General features: G+C 42.7%; 3 protein-coding genes across 3 annotated transcripts in view; 2 read left to right on the top strand and 1 right to left on the bottom strand.

Moving 5' to 3' along the window:
* The first annotated feature begins 1,187 nt into the window (after positions 1 to 1,187).
* Positions 1,188 to 11,586, top strand: PROZ (protein Z, vitamin K dependent plasma glycoprotein). The gene is made up of 8 exons (XM_040056239.1): positions 1,188 to 1,254; positions 2,784 to 2,947; positions 4,323 to 4,347; positions 7,207 to 7,320; positions 8,652 to 8,783; positions 9,991 to 10,076; positions 10,155 to 10,278; positions 10,826 to 11,586. Exons 1-8 carry the CDS (start codon positions 1,188 to 1,190, stop codon positions 11,335 to 11,337), a joined length of 1,224 nt encoding a protein of 407 aa, XP_039912173.1. The 3' UTR covers positions 11,338 to 11,586.
* A 621-nt stretch (positions 11,587 to 12,207) lies between these two features.
* PCID2 (PCI domain containing 2) lies at positions 12,208 to 24,600 on the bottom strand. The gene is made up of 14 exons (XM_040056569.2): positions 24,451 to 24,600; positions 22,841 to 22,930; positions 22,182 to 22,255; positions 21,412 to 21,477; positions 20,831 to 20,872; positions 20,277 to 20,331; positions 18,556 to 18,659; positions 17,849 to 17,924; positions 17,590 to 17,731; positions 16,444 to 16,544; positions 14,305 to 14,378; positions 14,019 to 14,144; positions 13,685 to 13,808; positions 12,208 to 12,769 (listed from the first exon to the last, which is right to left on the bottom strand). Exons 1-14 carry the CDS (start codon positions 24,484 to 24,486, stop codon positions 12,677 to 12,679), a joined length of 1,203 nt encoding a protein of 400 aa, XP_039912503.1. The 5' UTR covers positions 24,487 to 24,600; the 3' UTR covers positions 12,208 to 12,676.
* A 955-nt stretch (positions 24,601 to 25,555) lies between these two features.
* CUL4A (cullin 4A) overlaps positions 25,556 to 27,602 on the top strand; it is a 34,812-nt gene continuing 32,765 nt past the window's right edge. The window contains exons 1-2 of the mRNA XM_058419220.1: positions 25,556 to 25,756; positions 26,268 to 26,383. Of these exons, the coding sequence (XP_058275203.1) occupies positions 25,594 to 25,756; positions 26,268 to 26,383 (279 nt within the window). The 5' untranslated portion in view covers positions 25,556 to 25,593. The remainder of the gene's footprint in view (positions 25,757 to 26,267; positions 26,384 to 27,602) is intronic.

The raw sequence follows: 27,602 nt of genomic DNA, 5'->3' as shown, positions 1-27,602 counted from the left end.
TGCAGGTTGATTATTTTCTGCAGGTATTGGAGCTCATGATGCAAGCTGTAACATTAGCCTCGGGTTGGTAGGGACTGGCCTTGGTGAGGGATGTGGTTTGTTTCCCTCACTGGCCTCAATACTCACTGAAGCTTGTTTTCAGAGGTACAATGGATGGGAAGTGAAGTTTTATTTGTGGATTTACCCATGAATGTTCAGGTCAATCATACTTTGTTTAAAGAACTGCATACTCAAATAATAGCTGGGGACTTACGGTATGAAAACACAGAATGGTCTCGGTTCATAACTCAGAATGAATAAAAAACCACTCTTCATCTCACTGGTTGTTCGTCTGAGTGTAGAAATGGTTTTCTGCTCTTCCCAGGAGTCAGCCTTTTCTGAGAGCCCTGCAGCAGCATTGCCATTGCATGCCATGGGGTTTATCCTTCCTCTTGTCCAGGGCTGGAACATCCTGTCTACAGGGTGCATAGCTCAAGCTGCCCAGAGAGTGTTTCTGTCCTCTCCATACCTACACCTCCTTTCATGGACTCTGTTTGTGCATCTCCGTGTGACTGGAATCCTAAAGTCAGGAAAAGTTTTCCAAGCTCTCCTTCATGGCTGGGCATTACAAACCTAAGAGTGAAAAAGAAAAATGCCACATTGATTCAGATGCATCCCTAGGGGAAAAATCATATTTGTGGGCTTGGTTGCTCCAAAAGCTGATGGGATTTGCCCATTGCAGCTAAGGCTTGGTAAATGTTTTGTGGGGACAATGTACAAAAGGGTCACATCATATAATTGGTCCCTGAGGTCATTGCCCAGCCTGTGCTTTGATTTGGTACAAAGAAATGTTCGTGCTGTTCATCTCCACCCATGCTGTGTTACTGTAAGTGAATGCTGGGGCCTGGGAGGAACATCCAAATTTTGGAGCAGCTCTCAGTGGCACTGGCAAAGGGCCCCACAGACAACCAGGGCACAGAGAGAAGGGGCACTGTTCACTACTGAGCTGGGCGTTGATTTTTTTGGTCTGGTTTGGGTTTGTTTTTCGGGTTTTTTCCCCATGTGTTGACACTGCAGCCAGGATTTGCTCTTAGAAGTTTTGTTTTCTCATGGACGGCTGGACTTTAACCTTCAACACCTCTCCTGTAGCCATTTCCCACAAGAGCTGCAGGAATGCAAGCAGGCACCATTATGCTCAGAGGGTAAAAATGGCAAGGTGCTCTTGGATAATATTCTTCCTTCTCTCTGCCCTTTTCCTTCAGACAGAGCAGGAAGGTATGCCTTTTGTTTTGTTGCACCTTTAATCCTGATTTGTGCTGCTGCTTTTCTAAAAACACCAGTAATTTTGTACCTTGTATAATATTTACTTTGTAGCACAGAGTGAAATCAACAAAAACAGTCTGTTCCTTATTTTCTTTAAACTTCTGCTGTTTATTTCATGCAGCTAAGTGAAAACTGCTGTAGGCTAATGGGGTAATGTAGTTTTGAAGTACCGTCATTTATGCCAGGGTAGTATTTTGTCTTTCCTTACAATTTTTAGAGTGTCCTAAATATTAAAGATAATTTTGTTTTGTATTTCTAGTTGCTGCTGAAATAAAAATAGAGTCCTATGAAAGAGGCCAATATGCATGCTTGTTGCAGCTTGAAGAAATTTATGTTTCTGTATTAATCCTCCATGGTTTATCAAAAATTAGGAGGAGCCAGGCAGGGAAGAAAAAGATGGTGATCTCTTATGAAAGTCAAAATACCCTGCAGCAAAAGTTCAGTGCCAGCTGTGCTGGATGTGGCAGAACCACTGCACGGCAGAAATATGTGCTGGGGGTCAGATAAAATTTAAAATGTAGAACAGAGTCATGAAGGTTTTCTTTTTTTAGTATCATGTGAAAATCAGTTGCTTATGGGATACCCTTTAAAAAGATAACTAAATATCTATACACAGTTTCAGAATAATGTTGCTATTGCTCTCACTTTTTCTAGTTCTATGATTATTGATTACTTCAACCAGCAGTGTTGGGTCCCCAAACACTGTATAAAAGAGAAAAAAACCCCGAACATTCCCTGCCCCAACACATTTACTTTCCAAGCACAGAAGAACAGACAAACATGTGCTGATACACACAGTCATACATTGCTTCCTATGGAAGACAAGGCTTCAGGGTGGCACCAGCTGCCCAGCTGGCAGCCAGTTTCTGATGGAGGCATCATTTGCAAAGAGGAGTTTTAAGATCTGTTATCTCTGGTGTCTCCTCCTCTTTGCTCAAATCTGAAAGATTACAGTGTCTTCTACATAAACAGTGGTATGGGATATAACCCTCTTAACTATAAGCATTGCTAAGGGGTAATTTTTATTTACTCTCCTTAAAAAATTTGCCATGAACTAAGACTGAAGAGCATCAGTTTGGACCCACCATCATAACTTAATACAACTAATACTCACTTCTACCAATGCATCTGAAACCCCTATGCAGTCTCACAAAATAGCTTCTTCCTTTTATAATAATGTTTTCCCCCTTTCCCTAGCTGTGCCACCACACTCTGCTCTGTATGTCTCATGCAGTAAAATGTGCCAGGAAGGGCTTCAAATTCCTCCTGCTTTGGGAGCAAGTCAGGCATTCCCCAGAAGTAAAAGGTCATAACTCCTCAGCTGAATTTAGGCTAAGACAGTAGAGCTTTCTAAGTATGTAAGTTTTATGTGGCTGAAACCCCAAATGAATCAAAATTATTTATCTTAAAAAAGAAGGTAAAAGTATATAAGGAAATTATTTTAAGTATTTACGTTAGTGTTTTGTCATACGATGTTCCAGTATTTATATCAGCTGATGATGCAAACAGCATTATCAAGAGACAAAGACGTGCCAGTTCCCTGCTTCTGGAGGAGGTCCTTCAAGGCAGCTTGGAAAGAGAATGCCTAGAAGAGAGATGTACACATGAAGAAGCAAGAGAAGTATTTGAAAATGATGAAATGCTCGTAAGTATTTTGTTTCCCTGCATGCACAATAAAAACTGCTGCCATGATCCTTTACTTATGAAACACAAGACTGTTTCATTTGTTTGGGTTTCTCTCCATGCGAAATCTTTGCATTTTCCATCTCAGCAAGTAGCAAGTCCTCCATGGTCAAAATGGAGATGAGGAGGTCAACTCTGATATTTTTCAAGTCCTCTCCTGAAAATGATGTGTCATGCTCCTTATATTAGTAAATCATGTGGCTGTTGTTCCATCCTGACCACACACAGAAATACAGCTTCAGCATCCGTTAGGGACCAGGAGGGCCAAAGGGGTGCTGGTCAGCAGAGGAGCACCGGGAGAGCAGCACAAAGGAATTACAGCCACTCTAGACCATAAATTGGCTTCATCAAGGCCCAACTCAAATGCTTCTAAGCAAATGCATGCAGCATGGGGAATTAATGAGAGGAGTTAGAGTTGTGTGAGGCACTGGAACAGGTTGTCCAGAGAGGCTGTGGATACCCTATCCCTGGAAGTGTTCAAGGCCTGGTTGGATGGGCTTCTGGGCAACCTGGTCTAGTGGAAGGTGTCGCTGCCCACAGCAGGAGATTGGAACTAGGTGGTTTTTAATGTCCCTTCCAACCTAAACCATTCCGTGATTTTATCATTGGAACAGAGGGAATCAATGCACCAGCAAGAAGTGGGACCTATACAAAGAGGCTCACTTGGTGCAAACTCCTTTGCACCAGGGGCTCTCTGGACATATACAGATGGATGCTGGGCTCTTTAATGGGAATCTGGATGGAGTTTTGTTTCCATGGAAAGGAGAGGAAACAGCTGCAGAGCTGCCCATGGGCAGCCGTGGTGCTTTGGGGAAGGGAGGGGTGGGCAGAGGTATCACTTCGGGGAAAGCAGCCTGAGGGTCAGCTGCAGCAGCCAGGGAAATGCAGGGCACATGGTGGTGGTGAGCAGTGGTGGTGCCCCACAGCTCTGCTGTGCGCTGACCGTGCTGCCTCCAGCAGCACCTGCCAGGGGCCAAGTGGGATGGGACAGGATGGGGTCACTTCCCAGCCTGCTGCATGCCAGAAAGACAATAGCCAGGCAGTTTTTTTCAGGAAGCCGCATTCCTAAAGGATCCAGCTGTTGCTCTCTGGCCTGTGAAGTGTTTCTTTTCCTTTACAGCTTCCTAAGAAACAATAAAGTAAGCAGTAGGCAAAGCCTCTCCCTTCTCAGGCATATCTTGCTAGCAGGGCAGAAATTATAGTTGTGAAACTTTGTAAACGTTAAACCATTGTATATATTCTCTCATAACATGTTTTTTGGTTTAACAAAATATTTATGACATATTATATTATTTGAGCATTAAAATCTGATTTTCTTTTTTTTCTTTTCCACCCAGAAAATGTTTTGGGATATCTACTATGGTAAGCTGGCTTCTTGATTTCTCTCCTTCATAGCACTGTCAAATTATGAACATTATGATTCAGTCTAATGCTGTTTTTCTAAGAGTTTGTTCTATGAGAAACAGTCTCTATTTGTCATGTCTGTAGTAAAGCAGAAGGAAAATTCTTGATGTGAAATGATTTTTAAAAATTAGTATACAGGAAAAACCATATAAAGCTGCAAAACCAATAAAAGTAGAAGGTGAGCAAATGTCATCATAGTAAAGAGGCTACTTCTCTTCCTGAATCTAAAGCTGTTCTGAAACAGTCTGGGATAGGAGAAAGTATGTTTTGCTGATACAACATAGTAGCACAGTTTTACCAGCAAAATCTCCCAAATACAGAATTAGCACTTAAACCTGAGCAAGATAAATAGATATTAGAAGCTACTGAGCTGTCTACAAACTCTGCACACTGGGATTGCATCATTCCCTGTCAGGTGCCAAGGCAAGAAACGAAATCTGTAGAAGCTAAGGGCCTGATGTAACAGAATGCCACTGGAACAAGGAGCCTTTGGCACCAGGTTTAGGAGGGCACCTAAGCCCTCCCTTTTTTCTGTAGGCTTCATCCCAAGTTTTTCTCTTGTTTTTAACTTAGCTATTATTAATTTCTAATCTTAAATTTAAAGAGTGGACAAGGAGGCAGCAAAACCGGCAGCCAGTTTCTGCACAAGCCATTAAATCACTTGGTCCTGGGAAGCCACTGAATCACTGAGTCCTGGGAACCATTGCATAGAAGAATCCCATCAGTGCTATAAATTTTATGAAGAATGATGCTAAATATCTGGCATTTTATTACTTCTGTGAGGGTGGGATTAATTTCTAATTTGAGTCATCGGATATTTGTACTAAGCATGTCATGCAGGCTTCCTCTCTAGTCTAGGAAGAGAGAAGGGCAACCAGTTCAGAATGGTCGCTGCAAACCAGCTTAGCCACAATCAGGACACATAACTGGTTTCAGCTTCAGGGGTGGCTTTTGCTGTATTTAATAGCCATATGCTCTGTCTTCTTCCTAAAGAACAGCAGTGTGTGTTTCCTTCTCTGTGATGTTTCCTCTAACATTTTGAAGAGTGTTGCCTTTGAAAAGGGGCTTCTTTCCTCCTCAGTAAACAAACACATTTTTTCATCCAGTCTTCCAATAATCTCATTTTCTAGACCTCTGGTATCCATGTTGTTTTCCCCTGAAAGTCCAGGGTGCAGTGGATAAATCTGCATTGTGAGTAAAAGAGGGCTGAGCAAAAAGGCTGAGCACCCACTTAACTGCTGGATCACCCACCAGCTCTGTTCTGTACTGCTCCACTTTTGTCCCTTCAAGTCAAAACTGATATAGTGGCATCTTGCTGGATGTCTACTGTCTGGGCACTTTGTCTGAGGCCCCTGCCACACCCTTGTCCCCTACCCTCTTTTATCAGCAGTATAACTTTAGCCATTAAAAATCTCTCTTTAAGCATCACTTTCCAAAAGTTTTGAGCATTCCTTATGGCAGTCTGCTCGCTTAATGACAATATCATTGGAGACATTTCTATTCTATGATGCTCACTGATTCCCCCTAGGTCCCTTATCCTATGATTAGATTTAAAAAGACTGAATTATTTGATCTTGAAAAATGTATGCTGGTTTTTACTTACCACCTTTTTTATATTGCTGGTTTGCTTACACTTTAATCATAGCTTGCCAGTAACAGAAATCAGGCCAAGTTCTCTATATTTCGTTGAATCTTCTCTTTCCTCCTTTAATAAAGCTAGGTACTGGATTTATTTTCTTCCCAGCATGCACTTCAGAGGCTCGAATCCATCTAACTGCTTCAGGCTGCAGGGATAGCCCCTCCCTAGCTGCAGCTCCTCAATTCTGCCTGTTCAGCTGTGTAGGTGAGATTCTCCTAATTCACCCAAAACCCGTTCCTGGAGGCCTACATTGCTCTTAGATATGCTAGTAGTATCTGACTGCAGGTCTGTTGAAGGTGGTAACTCTTTCAGGCAGTATTTTAGTACATCTAACACTCAAAGATATGTGTGCCCATAGCCTAAGCAGATGGTGATTGGTGGTTTTTTCCCCAGTAGCTGGCGGATTTTTCACTTCTCCATCCCTGAAATCAGCTAGGGCAGCTTGCTAACTGAGTTAACCTCTCTGACAAGGTGTTGATTTTTAGAAAGACTGGGCAACATGTCGCAGGTTAGGCTCTTCTGGCTCCCTTACTGATAACATATGTCTATAATAAGTAGCTGCTACATGGAACATGTTTTCAAACTGCTTAGGAGTCATTCCTGTGGGCATCTTGAAGGGAAACTGGCAGCTCTGCCTGGTGCTTCACTCATAGTGAGGACGCCCTCTCATTTCAGTCTTCAGTTCATCAGAAAGATTAGGCTTGCTAGAGTCTGAGCAGCTACATGATAATTGTGCAGATATATAAAAGTTAACATTTCTTCCTATTTTGATGTTGCTTGCTGTATGCTTGCTCTGTAATTTTGGTGCCAGCTTTTTCTATCTAGTGCATATCAATCTAACATGAGAGACCTAAACCACCAGTCTCATACTACATTTGTAACAAAGCACGAACTGTAGCTCAGTCTTTCTTTCTGAATCAGAGCATCCATCCTCCAGAAGCAGGCTCTACCTCTGGGCAGCTCCCAGAGGAGCTGGAAGCTCTGACAGGGGCTGCAAGAGTGCCCCTGGAAGCAAATTTGAGATAAAATTACCCCTGAGGAGCAGTTCAGTGACACTTAGCTCATTTCCTTCCAAACTGCTCTCACGACACTCCTCTGAACAGCTCATGTGCCGGGACGGGGGCCGTGTAATTTGGGATCAGTGGCGGTGGCGACTCCTTCCTCTCCATTTCTTCTAGGTGGCAGGAGGTGCTCCTCAAGCCCCTGCCAGCACAACGGAGTGTGTGAGGACAGCATCCGTGGCTACACCTGCACCTGCGCTGAGGGCTACGAGGGAGAGAACTGCGCTTTCGGTGAGGCATTGCCCCCTCCCGAGCGGCGCCGCCTCCTCCTGTCACAGGGTGTCCCTGTGAAACCCCACACGGCTCCCCCGTGACGCACTTACCGCGGGTTTGGTGAAAACACACAGCTCTGGGCAGAGCAGGGGTGAGGAGTGCGGCCTGCCCGCAAAACATTACGGCATCCTGAGGTTCTGCGGGCCGTCCCTGTGCCCTGAGCCGCCCTCCTCTGGGGCGCAGCAGAAGAGCTGAGACCAAACCACCTCATGGGCACACCCCAAAGTCAGCCCTGCCGTGCCACCTGTGCTCCCTGGCCGCTTGTCCTGCTGTGGTCCCTGCTGTGGTCCCGAAGGACCAAGGCTGCAGTGCCAAGGTGGCTTCCCAGGCACCGTGGTGCCTCTGAGGCCGCACGCACCCACAAGACAGTCCCTCGGGACAGAAGGACTCCGGAAAACAAACCATTGCCAGTGGGAGTAAAAAGCATAAAATAAAACAGATGCTTTCTGACACAGGAAAACCCTGGGCCAGATATGACATTTTTATATCTGCCAGGTTCTACTTTCCAGCCCTTACATCAGTATTTCTGCTGGTTCAGAGGTCCCCTGGGGTGGGAGACGCCCTGGCTGCAGCAAGGCAGGGTCATTTTCTGTATGAGGGGCGTGACAGTGACCAGCTTCTGGGGGAGCACAGAAGGCGACACAGCTTGGATCAGTGCTGGGAACGAGATCATCTCAGTATGAGCTAGGCAGCCATGTCGCACAAGATGTTTTGCTACTTATGAGCTAGATCAAATAGCTGTTGCTTTGCGCTAAAGATTTAAGTCTTTGCTCAGCTATGGGAAGTTGAGCATGTTTCAATGTTCATACTACCCTTCTATTTTTCTTATCTTTGGTAGCTGATAATTTAAGCAAGTGCGCAAAATGAAAGCTACAGTTTGTTTTCTCAAAACCAGAAACCTTAGCTGCCTGCTTCCTCATGCGATACTTGTCTTCATAACATGTACAACAGTTGCCCTCACTGCAGATATTTGGTGTTTTAAACAGCCGTGGCATCCTTCCATGGGTCACATGGAAGGCCCAGTTTGACCCATGGCTAATGCTCCCCAGAACTCAGAGGCACAGTGTCTGCTGCAGGGAGGTGCAGGGAGAGCACAGTTGCAATGTGTCTGTGAATGCTGCAGAAACTACTCTCCAATTTCTGATTAACAAGGGAAAAAAATCCCAGTGGTAAATTCTACCAAGCCAGAGTCCCTAACTACCTTCATACAAAGTGAATAAAAAATAAAACGCAAAGGAGTCAAGCGATGAAAGAATACTCCATGTTTTTCCTCTGCTTGTTCTGTTTAGCTAAAAATGAATGTCACCACCAAGCAAAAGTAGGATGTGACCACTTCTGCTATCCAGGAAGTAATTCCTACCGCTGTTCCTGTGCTGATGGCTATGAGCTTGGGAAGGATAAAAAACAGTGCATCGCATTAGGTAGGTGTGACAGTGGAGGTACAGGGGGCACCTGCTCAGGGCTGGGGTGGGCAGGCCACCACCTAACGGATGTGATCAGCCTGCTTCGAGCCTAAAGCAATATTACTGGGTAGAAAAAGAATTCTAGGGACCACCACCCAAGATGCCAAAGTAATGGTAAAAGAGGTCAGAACATTTAAATATGAGTTGGCAGAGAGAACTTGCACCACCCTACATATCACTCACCAGACCAAGGTTTCTACTCCTGTGTTTGGTAAAAAGCAACTCTGCTGAAAACCTGTTTGCTTGGGAATGAGATTCAATTGATTCCCATCACATGACCAATGGTCTGATAAATTAAGGGAAACATTTGCTGCCATATTAATTAGCTTGAAACAGTAGCCTTTTTTATTTCTTCAATCTCATTTTAGGTATCCCATTCAGTTTCATCCCCTTACAAAGTAGGTCTACTAAAACCACAGAAGTATACTTTGATTTGGCTACCCCACCTGTGCTAATACAGACACAAGTCTGAGTTCAGCTGTAGAGCCATGCCTTTGGTGGTGAAAGACTGATGTCCACGCAGTGCACACTTTGGGTGGGCTTTTCACCAAATTGGCTTAATGCAGTCCTGTGGACTAAGCACCAGTCAGCTGTGAGAGCATGCCATGCGTACACCTGGAAGGTATCCTGTGGTTTAGCTTCACCTGAACAGAATCCAGTGTGTGTGACCCAAACCCAAAGCAGGTGGAAGTGTGACAAATGCAGACAACCAGGTGATCCAATTGAAAAGCACGTGTTGTTTGAACCAGATGAGAAAGGTGTGAACGTCCCTTGAGTGACAGCTGTAAGAAGGAAAACCCAAGATTCACCTTGTCCACACTGGGCCACAGCTATCAGGTATTTGACACAATTTGAATACAGGATACAAAGACAAAAAAGCAAGCTGTGCTAATGGTTGGCTGGAGAGGAAACCTCATTTCATAAGTGACAGGCAGTGAAACCTGGTCACTACAAGCCTAACACAGTGTTCAGCCCATTGCTAAACTATTGTGACTACAACTGCCAAACAAACTACTCCCATTTTCACCAGATGAGAAATTGTCATTCTCCTCTTCCTTTGTGCAAAAGCAGAAACCCAAAGTCTAGGTGGAACAGTAAGGCATTTGCAGATATCTTGAAATGATACAGCATGAAATTTTGATCTTTTTTTTTTTTAATTCATTAGATGCATGTGCATGTGGCAGACTTCAAGACAGTGATAATCTTATAAGCGAAACCAGGAAGAAAAGTGACGAGCGATTTCCTTGGCAGGTATTCCTAGCAATTCATGAAACCCATGAATTACCTCACATGGACAGTGCTATCTCTTGTCTTTTTGTGTTTTCTTAGGTACTGCTGCTAAACTCAGAAGGGAAAGGCTTCTGCGGAGGAGTGTTGCTAAAAAGTAACTTCGTGTTGACCACAGCAGAGTGTGCCCTTCTGCACAGCCATTTTCAAATCAGGGTTGGTGCTGGTAGGTGATTCAACACATTTTTTCTTGCTGCAGCACATTTCAGTATTGACATGATAAATTTTAGAAAAGCTCACTAAACTTCTTGCTGCATAAAAATATTGTTAAAGGAAACAAATATGCTGTCATTTCATTTAAGCACCTCAGTCAAGTATCTGAGCTAGAACTACAGCTACCCTGCATTCACCTTTACAAAGCAAGCAGAGACAAGGCAAGAAGAGGTGAGTGCCTCTTGAGCTCAGTTTAGAACTCAGCACCACAGTGCTGAGAGATCAGCTCAACATGGTGAATTTAGTGGTGGCTTTAGTTTTATGCCAAAATTCACATCACTGGTATTTATCCTTACTGCTGAAATTGTGCATGCTCCTACCAGCATTAAAAAGCTGCCAGTGTATTATTCCTCTTTTCCCTTTACAGCAGAGGTTTTGAGGAAGAGTGCCTTTAGCTCCTCTGCTGCACGTGTTTCTCAGCACGACCAGGCAGCTTGCATGCAGCTTTCAGGTCTCTAATGAGCTATTCCTAAGAGCAGTGAAATGTCATTGCTCCACAGGGCCTAATGGCACAAGTGCAATTGGGAAGATAATGCAAGTCGGTGAGAAGCACATACACATCCGGTATGACGAAGACACTGGTGAGAACAACATCGCGTTGCTACAACTTCAAGAGCACGTTGAGTGTGACAACTACCACCTTCCTGTGTGCACCCCTGAGAGAGACTTCGCAGAACATGTTTTAATTCCAAATCTGGCTGCTACAGTCGGCGGCTGGAGAATGGAAGGTGATGAACTTCAAGGCGAAGAGCTGCAGGTTTCGTACCTTCCTGCAGAGGACTGCAAACAACTACTCAACACCAGCCTCACAAACAGGCAGTTTTGTGGGCACCTCCAGGAAGCCGTAGACAAACGCCTGGCTGGAGGAAGCTTTCTGGTTACTGAGTACAAGGGCACGTGGTTCCTGACTGGTATCCTGGGATCCTGGCCGCTGGAGGACACTGACTGGGAAACACTGCTTTTCACCAACACTGCAAGGTATATGATATGGGTTAAACAAAAAATAAAGTAAGATACAAACACAACCAACACTCAAGCACCAAGCCCCTACCAGTCATTGCAAGGAAATGTGGACGCAGCCAGTACCCCCATTTGACTCTGCAGCAATGGAAGTTGCAACAATGACATATATTTAACTCCAGTTTATACAGAAAAGCCAGTTTCTTTCCTTCTGCTGACACAGAGTACTGTCAAAGTCATGATGCAGTAAACCTAGTTACTGAACTAAAAACTGATTTAACTTTAAACTTTCTAAAACTCTTCATCCTAAACCTCAAAATATGTTGAATATTTTTCTGTGATTTTAAATGTTGCTAGTATCCTGGGGTTTGATTCAGTAAATTGATATTCTTATTTCAGGATCCATACAAGTAAAACTTACAAAGACATGGGGAATGACAAGTTTTTAAATGTCTATGTTGAGATAGGACTTGACCTTTTCATCACACTAAAAATGCTTTCCCTCATATATGGAATCTATGTTTTCCCATATGAATGATGCCCATGTCAGTTAGAGGGAACAATAAAACCCACCAGTCAAAGACAGAAGAAAATGTTTTATTTATTTTAAAAATAATTGTAAAACCCTAAAACTATGATCTCATCATTCTGGACAAAGTTATATTGTACCACCCCCAAACAAACAAACAAACCCCCAGGGTAGTTACACTTAAAATACTGGATCCAGTGGTAGTGTTTTCCCCAGAAGCAAAATAAAACAGAGTGTGGATAATTTAGCTACATGAGTTTTTGTTCATCATAACAAAAATTATTGAAGTATGACCAGAATTTAAAAAAATCCCAAAGCCATTTGTGGGCACCTACCACATTTACTCAATCCTGTATGTATTACTGACACAGTAAAACTTTTATTTTTTAGAGACAGTTTGAAGAGTATTTTAATACCAACAAAATTACTGAGACTTAAAGTTTCAAACCATGTAAGAAAGCATTACTTCCACACTGAAGAATGGATTAACACAAGTAAAAAAGGTTGATACTTCTCCCTGAAGGATAAACACAGAAATAGTAACATGAAGTACTTTATAAAAGCTTTTTAATAGCTTTAATAATAGAAGGGATTTGGAATGCTTTGCTTTATTTCTTCACTAAATACTTTGAATGATCTAGAAAGCCTGTGGAAACTACCACTTAAAAGTCAGCATTTCATTTCAATGCACTTTGTAACCCAGGCAGCCTTGGCCATTCCGGGAAAGGAGCCACAAACAGTTCCTGGCATTTCAGTCCTGGACATGAACCAGGCCATTTACAGTGTTCCTGGGGTCACTGGGAGCAGCTCCACTGGGCAAGCTGAGTATCTGGAGAGTACTTGCATGGCTAAGACGCAGTACTCAACAACACACTGTTGAGAGCGGAGGAAATGGGTTCTGCTTGCTGACCACAAGCTTCTGATGCTGATGGGATATGTAGCCTTTAATGTGACCCTGGCAGAAAGAGAAAAAGGCAGCGTCAGTACTCAGAGCTGGAAACACAACCCCTACAACCCAAGCAAACACCTAAAAGCTAACCATAGCAAAGCTGTGTGTGTTCACTCACCACTGCACTACTGCACTCAAATATCCAGGAGGGTCCAGTTTATGTAAGTGGATCACCTCGGAGAGTAAGCAGGAAGTTGGAGCCAGCACTAAGAGTGCTGTGAGACTCAGAGCCTCTTGCCAGGGCCCCCTATGGGTCTGCTTACACTGCCTTGAAGAGACAGAGCTCTACACAAGTGTTTCTAAACTCACTCTTGTTCACTTTAAAATGAGGATTTTAATCAATTTGTACTCCATATCTAATAAACTGAAAGACAGTACTTCCTTTTCAGACACAGTGTTTTAATACTGAAAGAAGTCTCCCAGTGACCTAGACCACAGCAAATAGTTTTTAGAACAGAATGACTCATTTTCTTGCTGACACTACAGTAATTTCTGATTTAATACAAATATTTAGATTTCAAGCTTTTATCCATTCATAAGCAGTTGAGATTCACTTAGAGCAAAAGACAAAACATGGAACGGAACCAAAGAAATTTGGCTCTATTTTTTTCTAATGTGAGAAGACCAAGAGTCTCTTACTTCAAATGCAGAACAAATCTTTTTGCTGTAACTTGAAAGGTTTGTATTTTTAAATCAATGTTTCTGCATACATAAAAATGTGATTATGGAATTTAACTGATTCCTGCAAAAAAAGGCACGAACTAGAGGAAGTCCTCAGGGCAAATTAAAACATTTTACTTTGAGCACAAGTCCCTCAAAAAAACCTGGGATTACTGATGTGGTTTTTGTCATAAACTGTCATTCTCTATCTAATACTTTTCACTGTCAGAAGTCTGGAAGCAGCAGACAACAAGCACTTACCAAATATATAAGGTTAGCTAAAATACACTGGACTTCATCAATATCAACATCATCTACTTGCATGAACTTCAGAGCAATCAGAAAAGCATCTAGAGATAGCTGATGAGTTTTGAGTAGTAAATATCTGAAAGAAACAACAGGAAAAATGTGTTACTGAGAAATAATCACTTAAAAATGCTCTTTCTTAGAAAAATGGCCTTTCTACAATAAATTCATCTTAACAGGAAGTCAGCTCTCTGAGAGAGAACCAAGGAGTATATACAATTCTACCCCAGTCCCAGGTGAAACCATATTAAATCTGCTTTTGCAAAAACGTTGCTTTTGTTAGGCTTACACTTTCTTGAAGAGATTCCTGTATGTGATGATTTTCAGCTTCTCAAGGATAAGAAAGATTCCACATCGAATAAAGAAGGTCTCATGCTTTGTCAGAGCATCATTCAGTAGGAGAAGATTTCCTTCACTGCAAGGATAAAGAAATGAAAAAGTGAGAAGGTCTCACCCAATGAAGAAAGAAACTACGACTTGGTAGGAATATGCCTCCCCTGCCTTCCTCAAGCACCCCAAGGAAACACTTTTCCTTAATATTTTTTGAACACAAAGCAGAAAAACAAGCACCATACCTCACAGATTTCGTTACTTCAGCAAACTGCATAAGGTCATACTTTTTTAAGAGCTGAACTGTTGGCATATGGCCCTGAAAAATAAATGGTGTCCAAGTTTTCCAGAGTAAAGTCAAATGCATTTCAAAAAGAATTTAATAAGTTATAAAGAAAATTTTAAGAGAAAAAGATGATAGTTTAACCATTTTTCTTTTTGCTACAGAGTAAGAAGTGAATAAAAAGTATTTGTAAGACAACCCCCTTGTCCCTCTCAAACGCCTCATGGCACAACTCACAATAACTACTGATTTATCATGATTTAGGGATGATTAATACTTAACGTTAGGGAACAACTATCAAACTTGTAGAATCAAGATCCTGTGATATGAGGCTTGGGCAAATTAAATTTTAATGTCATGGTTGTATCATCTACTCTACAAAGAGAAAAACTGCAGGAATCTCAAGCATTTCCAAGGGAATACGAACTGTGCTTCAGCCCTGTCAAGTGCTATCTCAGTCTGTAACAGATTTTTTTCTTCTTTATGCCTCCGTGCAGAAATAAAAATATTCTCTCAAAAAACAAACACCACCACCATGCCCCCCCACTGCCCAAGAAAGGGAGAGAAAAGTTAAATTTAAAGAAACAAAATTAATTCTTATTGCTGGATTAGGTAAGACTGGACCATCTACAGAATCAAAAAGAAGCTTTGTCTTTTATCCCCTGCACAGCAAAGATCAGAGTGCACATTGACTTGGTCAGACTTTAAATTTAGTTACATCACGCTATGCTGTTGCTAACTTCTTTCCTGGATGAAGGATTAGCTGAGAGCAGAACTGAGCTGCAGGTTCACTGAGAGCTGTCAGGAACAAAAAAACTAACACACAAGCTATTTTTAGTAGCTTGAAGTTAATGTTAATGTTTGGGCTCTGATTTAAAAAAAAGCAACTGTAAATACAATGACCTTTATGTAGTTTCTTTAATGCCTCTTGTACACTAAAACGGCTTTAGAAAAGCCACAGTAATTCTAGGCACTAACAGACCCACCAGTTTAAGGCACCCAGTCAGGACTGGGACAAAGCTTTTACGAAGACTGTAAATAAGTTTTTCTTTATCAACCCTACCACTGACTGATCTGAAAACAACCCCTGAGAAAGTCAACCAATAAAACAAGGAAAACAGAAGCCAATTACCATACCCACTCTACTTCCCCTTTACCCACTTGACACAGCAAGGGGTTAGACAGGCAGCACTGAATGGAAAAGGCAGGGAGGTTACAAACAGGTCAGGGGGAAGGTAGAAAATGGCTGCTCAATAAAGATAGGTGATAACATTCCTCATGGGTAACAGGGCCAGAACAGGAAACTCTAAAATCTAGCTCCTGTCCCCTCAGTTACAATGAATCCATACTCAGCATAATCCACTAATTCAGGGATACACAAATGTTAGCACAGCACACAGGGAAGGACAGGAACAAGAAAACAGATGCGCTTAATTCTTTCAATAGAAACAGGAAATTATCAAATAGTAACAAGTCTTCACTGATTTTCCAACCCAAAATACTCTGCCTCACGACCCCTCTGACATGCCTCGAACGGGACAATGTACGAGGTACAAACAAAAAAGCCAAATACAGGCTGTAGATGTGGCAAACCCTTTTCAACAGTCCTCAGCCACCTGTTTGCAGATCCCTCTTTCTTCCACCAGGAGAAAGAAGCAAACAAATTTATTCTAATGAATCCATACCTCCCCTGGCTTTTGTGTGCAATTGATCAGCAGAGAGGCACTCTGCTAAAAGACGAAGTTACACTGTTGAGTGCTTCTCCAAAGAATTCAACTATATTAAAGTAGTAAGATCGGGCTGCACCCTTAGGAGGGGTAGGAGAAAGATAGGAGGGAAAGGAGGGATTGGTTGGTTTTGTTTGGGGGTGGGATTTTTTTGTTTGGCTGTGTTATTTCTCCCCATCTCCTTTCCTATGTTGCTGTAAATGACAACTCAACACTTTCTGCCTCACATAATAAGGTGTGCACATGCTGGCTCTTACAGGGGTAAAACAGCCTCTGAATTCCACTAAGGGAAAACCAAGAAAACACCGAGCATCAGTTTTAAGATCTGCATGTGTACCTCCCTCCCCTCATTTAGGAAAGTAGTATCTACTCACCAACAACATTTTTACTGGCAGCAGGTAGATCAAAATCATTCTTTTGTTCTTCTGACTTGATCGGTGACAATGCTCAAAGGCAAACGACAGATACTCTTCAGCTGCAAACACGAGTAATACAAATCAACCACAATAATGGATTAAAGCTATAACACAAGTTCTGTGCTCAGTGTCCATCTTTAACTTGAACACATAACATTTGAAATAGTATAAAAAAGAATCACACCACTCAAAATACCTAAAAAAAAATTGGAGATTCACACAAAATACAAAGTATTACCAGAAAGGTAAGTTCTCCTTTAGGAAGTCAAAGAAAACTTGTCTAGATCTTGATGCCAGACATTACAGTTACAAGTATTATTGGAATTTTCAATTCACTTCAGTAATATTATTGTGCTCCTGTTACAGAAGCAGAGAATCTCCAGAAGCGCTGATAATACACTCTATTTCTTAAATTCAAATTAGGTTTTTCCAGAGATAAAAGCTGAAGGCAATGCACACATCTCCTGAGCTGCGGAAACGTGCCAGCAAAACCACACGGCATAACAGCATGAAAATCTCTCAGCAGCTTCCACCGACAGAGAAAAAATGATAAACCTGACAAGCAGAACACACTGCTTGGAGTAACAGAGCCAGCTCCAGGATAGATGTTGGTCAGGGGTTTCACTTAGTGATGAAGCTGTAGGCCTTAGCTCTAGAAGCATTTCTGCTACTGAAATCTGTTAGAAATCTAGGAAATGCAGTTTGTACATCTTCCAAAATCAATGGACCAAGAAACTAATTCCACACTAGTTTGCTGAAGATCTCCTACGTGGCACGCAGCAACCTGAAGAGTCAAAGGCTCCTCTGTGAAACTTTAAAAAACCTATTCTTTTGGATGCTCACACATTTTGTAATGCACACAAGTGATGCATAGGACTGCAGGAAACTTCACTAACACAAATACTTAAAAGCTGGGCATACATTACAATTAGAAGTGTCATGCAATCTCATTTCTGTTTCGAGTCAGCCTGTTAGCCTTGGACCTTTCAGGATGACTTTTCCTTTGATCAATGCAATTTTGAGTCACACACATACACACGCAATCTCAGCAAGATTTCATGCCAAGCAGCAAAACCTTAAATGTGTGTTATTAGCACACAGTACCTTGTTTAAAGTCACTGTCAAACATGGCCTTGCGTCCAACATAGTATTTGTATGTAACTCTCTGAGCCATACTATACTCATCCTTCAGATTTGAGCTGTCAATTGCTCTAATTAAGGGCTTACAGAGATGGAGCTTGTTGATCTGTTAAAAAAAATAGCATTTGAATCAGAGTGTAGATAGCTGCTATCATGTAAAAACAGGGTGGGTTTGACTTAGAATATGAAGTACAAAACATAGCTCACCAGACTTGAACCCTACCTTAAAATAAATTTTAAACAGCTGATTCACAAGAAACAACATGCCCCACTTTTTCGAGTCTTCGATGCCTGCTCGACTGTCGTAAGAAAAAAGAAAAAACCTGCTAGTAGTGAACATTTTAAGAAAATAATGACTTTGTCCTCATAGTAAATTCATTCCATAGATATTCACTCCATAGCATTTTTAGGGTAAACATAGGTGTAGCTCTGCTATATATTTTCTCAACACAATGAAAAGATGTCATGCAGAATATTATTCATCTGCATCAGGGTCCTCACTCCAGCCTGCAGATAACATATCCAAGCCCAGCAGTGGCTTATAGTACTTGAGGTGAAAGAAAGACCCGAAAAAAAGCATTTTTTCCACTTCAGAAGTGTTAAAATTGCTAACACTGGAAACCAGTCACCTTTTTTCCATTCAATTAATTCTAATGGCGCAAACTTCACAACTAACAGGGCACAGAAGCATGAATCATCTTTCCTGATAATCAGTCCCTCCCAACAATACCTGCTAGGAATGCTAAACCTGAAGTGAGAGCTCTTCCTCTGTAGTCAATAGTCAAGAGAGAACAGACTATAAATGAGAAACAAGCCTCAAAAGTGTTCATTCTAAGACCCATATATGGTCTAAGTAAGTGGGAAAATCTAAAGTTCATTAAGTTCTTAGTAATTTACAAGTGCAGGATAAACAGAGGGTCTTTCACTTACGTGTCACTGGCACAGACTCGAAAGCAGCCCATCAGCAGTTCTGCTGCTTTTTCCAACATGTCACCAACTTTGCTTTTCCCTTTCTTCACAAGCTGTTGATCTGCCTAGCATTACACAGCAAGAAACAATATGCAATTCTACATCATGGTTCACTGGGCTGCCAAGTTTAGTTCTTTAATACAGCATTTTATAAAGTATTATAGCAAGAGAACTGTCATGGCTGCTATCTCCCAAATCTAGAAGGCAGTCAAGCTCACAGAGCAAAAGAAAACACTTGGAGAGGCTCCTGGACGTGTACCAAGCCCAACGTAGAGAAGGACAGTCCTTGGAAATAGCAACGATCACTATTACCTTTAGCGTCACTCAGCTTAATGCAGGTCTCAGAAATCTAAATTCAGATTTAACACCTGAATTGGAACAGTAACACTTCAACTCAAGTGTACAAAGACCAAGAGCCTAGAAAAAATTATGGAGTTTGAGTCTCAGAATTTATAACTCAGTTTCTCTCCACAAACACAAAGACTAGGTTTTATTTCTAAACCATATTCAACAGTTTCCAGTACTAACACACACTGCTGGGACCTGAGACTTCCAGAAGAAAGATAAAGCATATGTTACAGCAGCAAGAAGAAAAAAAAATTTAGTTGTTAACATATGGGCAAGATTGACATACTGAGTAATGCAAAACTTTAACAGAAAAAAAATATAGCAAGTAGATATTTATTACATGCTTTCTAAAAAGTTTTATTATAGTGTTTGCATTCTCACTAGCTGAAACATAAATAAAAGAAATGGAAAAGCATCCTGCTGCGTAAGTCTTCTCTGAAACCAAATGCTCTGAATAGACTAAGGTTAGAAGACAGAGTCCAAACACTTCCAGCACGACTGATTCAACACTTCCCTTTCTCATGCATCTGAGAGATATGGATTTCCCTCATTCAAACTGAGACTTCTTGCAGAGCAGTCACACATACAAAAAATACTCCCTTGTTAAAGCATTCCACATGTGTGGTTTTGTGCACAAGTGTGCACAAGCGAGCGATGAGGAGATGAACACTGAAAATACTGGATATTGTCAAACCTTAACCTCACTTGAACTCTAGCTTCAATCTTCGGGTGAAGTGACTAGGAACAAAACCACAACTCTGCCACTTACCTTGGCCTAGAAGTTCTCAATAGATCCCTATACAAGCTATTTCAATTCACTAGCCTGAGAAAAATAATGTGAATTTGGGGATTATTTGCATGTCAGCAGTTGTATGGGCTCAGCAAGGGCTCCAAGGAGCATCAGAAATGGTGCACGTGTCTGGAAGAGGGGAGCAGAAAGTTCTCTCTTCAGATCTGGTGAATTGTTAGATCAGCTTGGTTGTCTCTGATACCTCCAATTTCCAACAAATCCCAGGGATAACAGGGAAATAATGACTTACACCACATGCTACTCAATAAAGGAAATATTTGTCCCTTCATAAGTTCTAAGCAACCACTGGGAGTTGCATTCAGGTCCTCAGAACCCCTCTAGTTCCATCTGCAAATAGGTGGACAGACCAAGCAACCTCGTTTCTCAATAGGACTGGATGAATTTAGTGTGTCAACGAAATCCTAAACAACAAGTCAAAGAGAACTGAGCAAAATTAGACTGTGTAATAAACTTTATAAAATATTTCTATTGTGGAAATACCGAACAGATAAAAGTAATGAGGTTGTTCATCAGATCTACTTACATTATTAGCAAAAATGCGAAGATCAAGGGCTACAGAATACATAATAGGTAAAGCCCTGGAAGAGAAAATCATAGTATACTCACGAGGTGCAAACCAAGCAGTAAGTAAGACATGAGAAACAAGCAATTTTTTTTTTCTTTTTTTGGTTATACAATTATACTGGTCATACAATTAGAAAGTATATATTAACCTTTAAATTAATAAAGATGCACTTCTTAAATGGACAGTTCTTCAAGATCTCAGCATTTCAGAAATCCTACACTACAATAATTATTTCCAAAGTCTTTTTTACTGTGGCTTTAATAAAATTCCACTTCTCTTTGAAAAAAATCTGTCATGTAGTTACATATGGACCATTGTACATAATTAAGCTCAGATGTTTAGTTCTCACACTTTGGACATGAAAACCCAACCAGGCAACAAAGCCAATCAGGCTTAATTTTAGCATCACTGGGGATAAATAGAACTATAGGTATAATTTTAGTTTGACTACAATGGTATTATACTAGGAAAAGATGAGTCTATTTTCTAGCAGCTTTCTACCATGTACTTACCAATTTTCTTCTTTATGTGCCTGAAATGCTCGCAGGAAAGATGTATTATATTTAGGAAAATTTAGAATGCCATGAAATGAAGCACAGATTTGAGGAACAGCTGTTCAGTGGTACCATGTAGAACGTCATGAAAGACTAGAAATCGAAACACCATCAAGAAATCGAGGAGCTGAGCTGCAGTATGGAAGAATGTGAGCACAGCCATGCACTCCTTTGAGTGGCAGCAGCAGTGAGAAACATGGGCCAGAGATGATAGAAACTTCTTTATCATTATCCTCCCCTCTAGCCAAGTACAAACTGCAAGGTATATTGATTTGAGAATATCCTATAGTCTGGGAGAAATTAATATTCTATTTTAGAGCCAATTAAAAAATTCCTTTTTAGCCCCACAGAAAGCTGGAAGAAGAACGAATCTGGATTTCCTTGCTTAGAAACCTAAACAACCATTGTCCACATTGTGGACAATTAAAGTGTATTGGGAAGCAGACCACATTCTATTAGATTTTTAAAAAGCATATAGAGAAGTTAATCTACAAGAAGTTAATCTGAAAATGATATGCAAGATTTATGGAAAAGGATATTGGACAATAACTGTTTGGCATTTGTATGCTTCTACAAAGTCATGGTTCGCAACAGCATAAGTACACCTGTCAAAGAAAAGGTGCATTAGTGCATCAGAAAATACACTTAAATTACTTTTTTTTTTGTGTGTCCTACCAGGCATGAAGTTTTACAGTTTACCTTGGGCACAAAGAAATATGACTAGAAGTATTGCTAAAAAACTGGCTCAAGTATTTTAACAGATCACTAAGCTTGGTAATTATAGAAAACAGATCCTAGAGATGAATAGGTATTTTTTATATAAGCTAATGCTTATTGAAACTGTCACCAAGATTAAATTTAAAAAATGCAAGACTCTTGAAAGAGACTAGATGCAGAAAATTATTACGCAAAAGCCTCACAGAATTATTTAGATACTAAGCTCTCTTAAGAGCACTTCTATGATTAAAATTCCCTGTTAAAAATACTTATTTTCCTTATTTCAGTCTAAATTCTTGTGCAGCCAGTAGGCAGAGCTAGGGAAAAAGCACTGACACCAAAGCTGTGCCAATGGCCATACACTGATGGTGTATGGCCAATGGCACATAGAGCCACGTACATAGAGCAAACTTTATGTGGAGAGTAGAAAGACAGTCTTTATTTCCTGCAATTCCAGCATTATTTATAAGCGTAATAAATATCAAATTTTCAGGTGTAAGCCCTTTAAAATAGGCAAGTAAACTTAAGGCTATCCTTCCCCATCCCTGCTGTACACCTCACAACAGACTTTACATTCCGGGCCCATCTTTACCTTAAGTGAGCTGCAAACATTTCATCATATGGCGATTCCAAAACCTGCTGACACTTCTCCTCTGGAGATGGAAGCTAAGTGCAGAATAAACCAACAAAGCATCAAAGGAACATCCAGTGCATCAGAAACAGAACATCATATACACATTTTGTCATGGTAGTTCTCACAGATTTGCTAGGGTTGGAAGGGACCTCTGGACATCATCTAGTATGTATCCACCAAAATTTTAAATTTCACTAACAGTCTTATCCAGAGTAATGACTTGCTAGTGTGCACTCTGTCTCCAGAACCTGAACAGGGCCAATTTCAGATAAAAGCATCCAAAACACATAAACACCAGGCCCTTTTACTACCCACTGCTTTTTTCCCTATAGTGCTTTCCACTGCTATGCTAATAACTAATGCAGACCTGGTCAGAAAAGACATTCAGAACTGTATCTATCCAGAAAACAATTCAAAGTGGAACACAAAGAGCCAAGCAGAAAACAAAAATTATATATATAGTATCCTTGTAAGTAAAAAAGGGAAGCAAACCTACAAGGGGATCCTACCTCAGCCTGTGACACAGATTTCTGAGGTTTCTCTCCAATGGAAAGGGACCCACATACAGAGCCAGGAAAACGGAAAGTAAATCAAAAGGTCAAAAAACAGATCCTCACCTGTAGCCTTGGGTTTGCAACATGTGGATGTTTAAATGATACTAATTCTGCACAAAACGTACCATCTCTGGTCTCAATGGCTTCTTGCACCTACCAAAGTGAACAGTGACATTGCAGAATAAAATCCAGTAACAGGCATGCAACACATTTACACAACTACAGACCCCACAACCTAGTTACCACTGTTCATACACTCTAATATCAAATCAAGTTTTTAAAGGCTTAAAACTGAATAAATAATTTTGTATTTCCAATAGACCTGTTGGTCAAAAAGGTCTCAGGGAGAAAGTAGAAAGAACACCATTGTGGTTTTTTCCTTAGTTGTAGGATGCAAGCATACGTATGTACATGGGTTTAGCACGGTAAAACAGCAGTTGAGAGCCAGATTTGGTTAAGTTCTTTAAAATTCCAGTTGTACTTATAGGCATCAAACATGGATGCAAAGGTGCAATCTTTGAGAAATGCTTTAAAATGAAGACAGGCAGATTTAACTTGCAGATATTATTCTAAAGGCAACGTCTGATATTAGACTGATACTCTATTGAATACTTCTGAAACCTGCTAAAGACTGTAACTGTTATATTGTGGAAGAATGGTTTAATTTTGCTCCTGCTAAAGTAACTCCTTGTAAAAAACTACCTGCTTGGACAGGTTATTGTGACATCAAGGTGGAAGTTTCTTCTGTTATGGAAGTAGTTTTAGGTATTACTTCTTAAGAGTTCCTTTCCCATTGCTTGTGCTTTGTTATATTTTATGTTTATTGTTATGTTTATACTTATTGTCCCAATATGAAAAAAAAAATCTTTTTGATGTATGGAAAGATCACACCAAATAGGAAAAAAACCCCATAGATATTGCTAAAACAGCAACAAAAGAGGGACTATCAACTGTTTAAACTCTTCCAGAAATTTGTGTCCAGCTTTTATTTTAGGACAAAGAAGAGATAATTTTATGTTTGCTAGACAGTTTTTCATACTGAACGTTCAATGCAGTGTCAACCGAACAAGATGTGGACTTTTCAGAGCAGACCACTGTCCTGGGAGATCTCAGAGGCTCCATTTTTGGAGACTAAAACCCAAACAGTTACTGTCTCTTTGTGACATAACTAGTGCCAGATGAAGTAAGATGGTAACAGTGATGAGAATACGATGGTCCAGGAGGAACCATCCAGAGAGGACACACAAAAAGCTTGTCACTGCTAGCTCCGTCCAGCTGGAATCCCTGCGGCTCCGCTCCTGCCTCTGCATCCTCTCCATCCTCCATGTCAGAAGTGCGTGTCCGCACTCCTGTGCACCTCGGATCCCTGTATTCCTCGAATAGCTGAGCTGCCCTTGTTCCTGGACGCACACACAACCCTCCGTGGCCGTTCTTACAAACAAATTACCTCAGAAACCTCCACGCTTCTCAGGCATTCCAGGTGTACATCCTTGGCACTCAGACGGTATGTGTTTCAGGCACACTGAAGAAATTTGTTTCCCCACCACATCACTCATCCTACGTTGATTTATTTCTCAGACAAGGCAGCATATTTACAGCAAAGAAAAACACACCCGCATACTCAAACAGGGCCCACAGGCTAATTAAAAAAAATAATAGAAAATCCTGCTTACCTGCTGCAAGTACTGATTTATGGTGATGTGCGCCATTAAAGGGTGGGGAGCTGAGGCGGCAGCCCCACACCGCTGCCACCCTGCGAGCCCCGAACTCCCAGCGCTCCCTCCGCGTTTCCGGATCCCGGCGCGTCCGAGGGCGGCGGGAACGGCCCCGAGAGTCACGTGACAGCCCCCAACTGCCGCTGCCCCGCCCACCGCGGCTCTGGGGCGTGGCTTCGTTCGGACAGCCAATGGGAGTGAGCGGTGGGCGGGGCGGAGGGCGCGCGTCACCGGTAAACCGCGTGCGCTGGCGCCGGCCGCGCATTCCTGGGAGGCGGGCTGTGGGGGTTCTTGTTATCTCTTGTACCCTCGGCTTCTACAGGAGGCGGGCTGTGGGGCTGTTGTGGTTCCTGTCATCCCTTTTACCCTCGGCTTCTACAGGAGGCGGGTGGTGGCCTCCACGTGGCAGGAGCCCAGTGGCGGGATACCCCAGCTACTTCACGGGGAGAGCGCTGGAGGCTCGCCTCCCCTCCCTCCTCGCTAGCTGCGCTGCGCGTGTGGAGCGCTGGAGAGGGGTCTCGATGAACTTGGGTGGAAAGAGTTGAATTGAGCATTGAACTCCCGAGCGGGTTGACTCCTGAAGGCGCTAACGCCAGGGAAATGTGTGAGACGGGGACACGCTCCATGCTCGTGCAGGCTGGGCTCGGTTGGGTTTGCGGGGTCCCGGTGAGCAGGGCGCGGGCGGCCTCTCGGGCTGGTTGTGGGCGGGAAGCGCGGCTGCTCCTTGGCTTTCGTTCCGCCCGCCCCTCGGCGGGTACCTGCGAACAGAGCCGGGGGAAGCGGGGGACACCCGAGGGGCTGCTGCCGCCCGCGGGAGGCTGCCCCCGCCCGGGAGCCATCTTGTGAGCGGGGCTGGAGCGCGCCGAGCGCCGCCCGGACTCGGGAACGGACTCGAACCGGGACCCGCACCCGGGGCGGGCGGAGGCGGCCGGGAGGCTATCGGTGCCTCCCGCCCCGGCCGCACTTGGCAGCCGCCCGCGGGCGGTGGGGGAGGGCGGCTGGGTGGTGGCGGAGGAGGAGGAGGGGAGCGGAGGCGGAGATCAGCCGGCCCCGGCCCAGCCCAGCGCGTTGCCCCGGCCGGACACGGCGCCCGGGGCGGAGATGGCGGACGAGCCGCAGAAGAAGCCGCACTTGTCGGCCTTGGTGGGACACACGAACGGGCTAACCAAGCCCGCCTCGCTGGCCGCCACCGCCACCCGCTCCACAGGAGGAGGAGGAGGCGCGACCGCCTCCTCCAAGAAACTCGTGATCAAGAACTTCAGAGGTGGGTACGGGGCAGGCCGGGCCCTCTGTCCTGGCAGGTGCGCTCGGCCCGATCTTTGTTTATTGCGGCCCGGCCGCTCCCCGCCCCTTGCCCGCGGCCGGGCCCCGCCGCTGTCACCCGCCGTATCGGGGCGGGGGGCGGCTGCCGCGGCGCTGATAACGCTGCCGGCACCGTGCCCGTGTAAGGGCTCCTGGGGACACGCGTGGGGCTCCGTGCGCGGGGGCAGCGGCCGTAGGGAGCGGGCAGAAAGCCACCTTAGTGTCAACGCTGATTAAAGCCAGCGAGGGTGGTTGCCTCGCTAAAAGTAACACGGGCGTCAAACACAGCGGCCAGGGGGTGAAGCGGGTCGTGCAGAGGCTCGGGTGGAATTAGTGACCCTCCGAGAGTGCCAGAGTTACGTGGCCAAGAGCAGAGTGGCTTGGCAGAACTTGATGGAGCAGCAGGGAGAGAGACATTGCTGCAGGCTCCCGTCGGGTGGCTGTTTTTAAACTACCTGTGTCTTACTTAACAGAAAGACCCAAATTACCAGATAATTATACTCAGGACACCTGGCAGAAACTTCATGAAGCGGTGGGAGCAATACAGAGTAGCATTTCTATTAAATACAACCTTGAAGAGCTCTACCAGGTAAGGTGGTGGTTTTTTGTTTTGGTTTTTTGTTTGTTTGTTTTGTTTTTTTTGTTGTTGTTTTTTGCGGGTTGTTGGGTTTTTTTCCCCCCAAGTAAACTGCTTTGGCACACATTCAACATAAATGTATTTTGATTTGTTAAAAGTTCACTGAGTACTTCGCTACCTAGTCTGCTTGCAGTCAGTTTCTGTATATCAGTTCCTCGGAGAGCTACAGGGGTTTGGGCCCATGAAAAAGCAGTGTATGTTGGGAGGCACAGAAAGCTATTCCTGGGCAGGGCTGAGAGCTAAGTCCTAGTATCTTCAATACTCTGCCTACTCAACATGCTGAAAGCAGGCTGTTACTCTAACAGGGTTATGAAGTTATATATTTTGTGATGATTTTTGTACAGGATATGGTCTCTTGTAAATACGAATGTTGAAATACTTGATATTATTAGATTATAGTATTACACTTCTGTACCTTTCAGGAATTAAACAGGAGTCTTGGTTGAGTAGGTAACACCTGGACTCCTGGAGCAGGGGCTAGTGAGGGTAAAAGAGAGATGGACTCCTGAACCATTTCTCTCTACTTTTTCCAACATACGTGGTTTAGTTCTATGTTATTTTAGATGAATGTGCTTTGAGGTATTTAACTGAAGTAGCAGCTTTCTAGCGTGGTCAAGTTATAAAAAATTACTGATGTGCTAAATTGTGCTGCATAACATAAGTTTTCTGTGGTTGTAGGTGTTTGATCTGCAGATTGATGTCCTTGCCAGACCAGGACTGACACCATTATTATGCACACCTAAAATTTTCTAAATGTTTAGTTAAGGTGCAAAGGGGAGACTGAGAGAGAAGAAGGCCAGTAGTCTGTACTTAGTCCTTGTTCAAGTAAATCAGGATGGATTTCAGAACTGACTATACTTGTCTCTTTAGTTAGGGTATATAATATATGGGTCTAAAATGACTGATTATGTAAATTATATTGACTAAATCTGATTATTCCCTTTAAATAGAATACTAGACTGCAATTTATTTATCTATTAATACACTTGCGGATTTGCAGTTTGACTGACATAATGCATTTTACTGTTGTATATTCAGCATTTTAAAACCCCTGCTTTTCCATGTCTAGTAAAAAAAGAAACAAACCAGCCCACAGATGCTTTGAGTGTTACCTAATTTGTTTTCAGAGGCTCAGAAATGATATTATAGTAATATGGCTATGAAATCACTA

Source organism: Hirundo rustica, chromosome 2, assembly GCF_015227805.2.
Source record: "Hirundo rustica isolate bHirRus1 chromosome 2, bHirRus1.pri.v3, whole genome shotgun sequence".
NCBI lineage: Eukaryota > Metazoa > Chordata > Aves > Passeriformes > Hirundinidae > Hirundo > Hirundo rustica.
The sequence above is the reverse complement of the archived record's forward strand: the minus strand, read 5'-3'. Positions and strand labels throughout refer to the sequence as shown.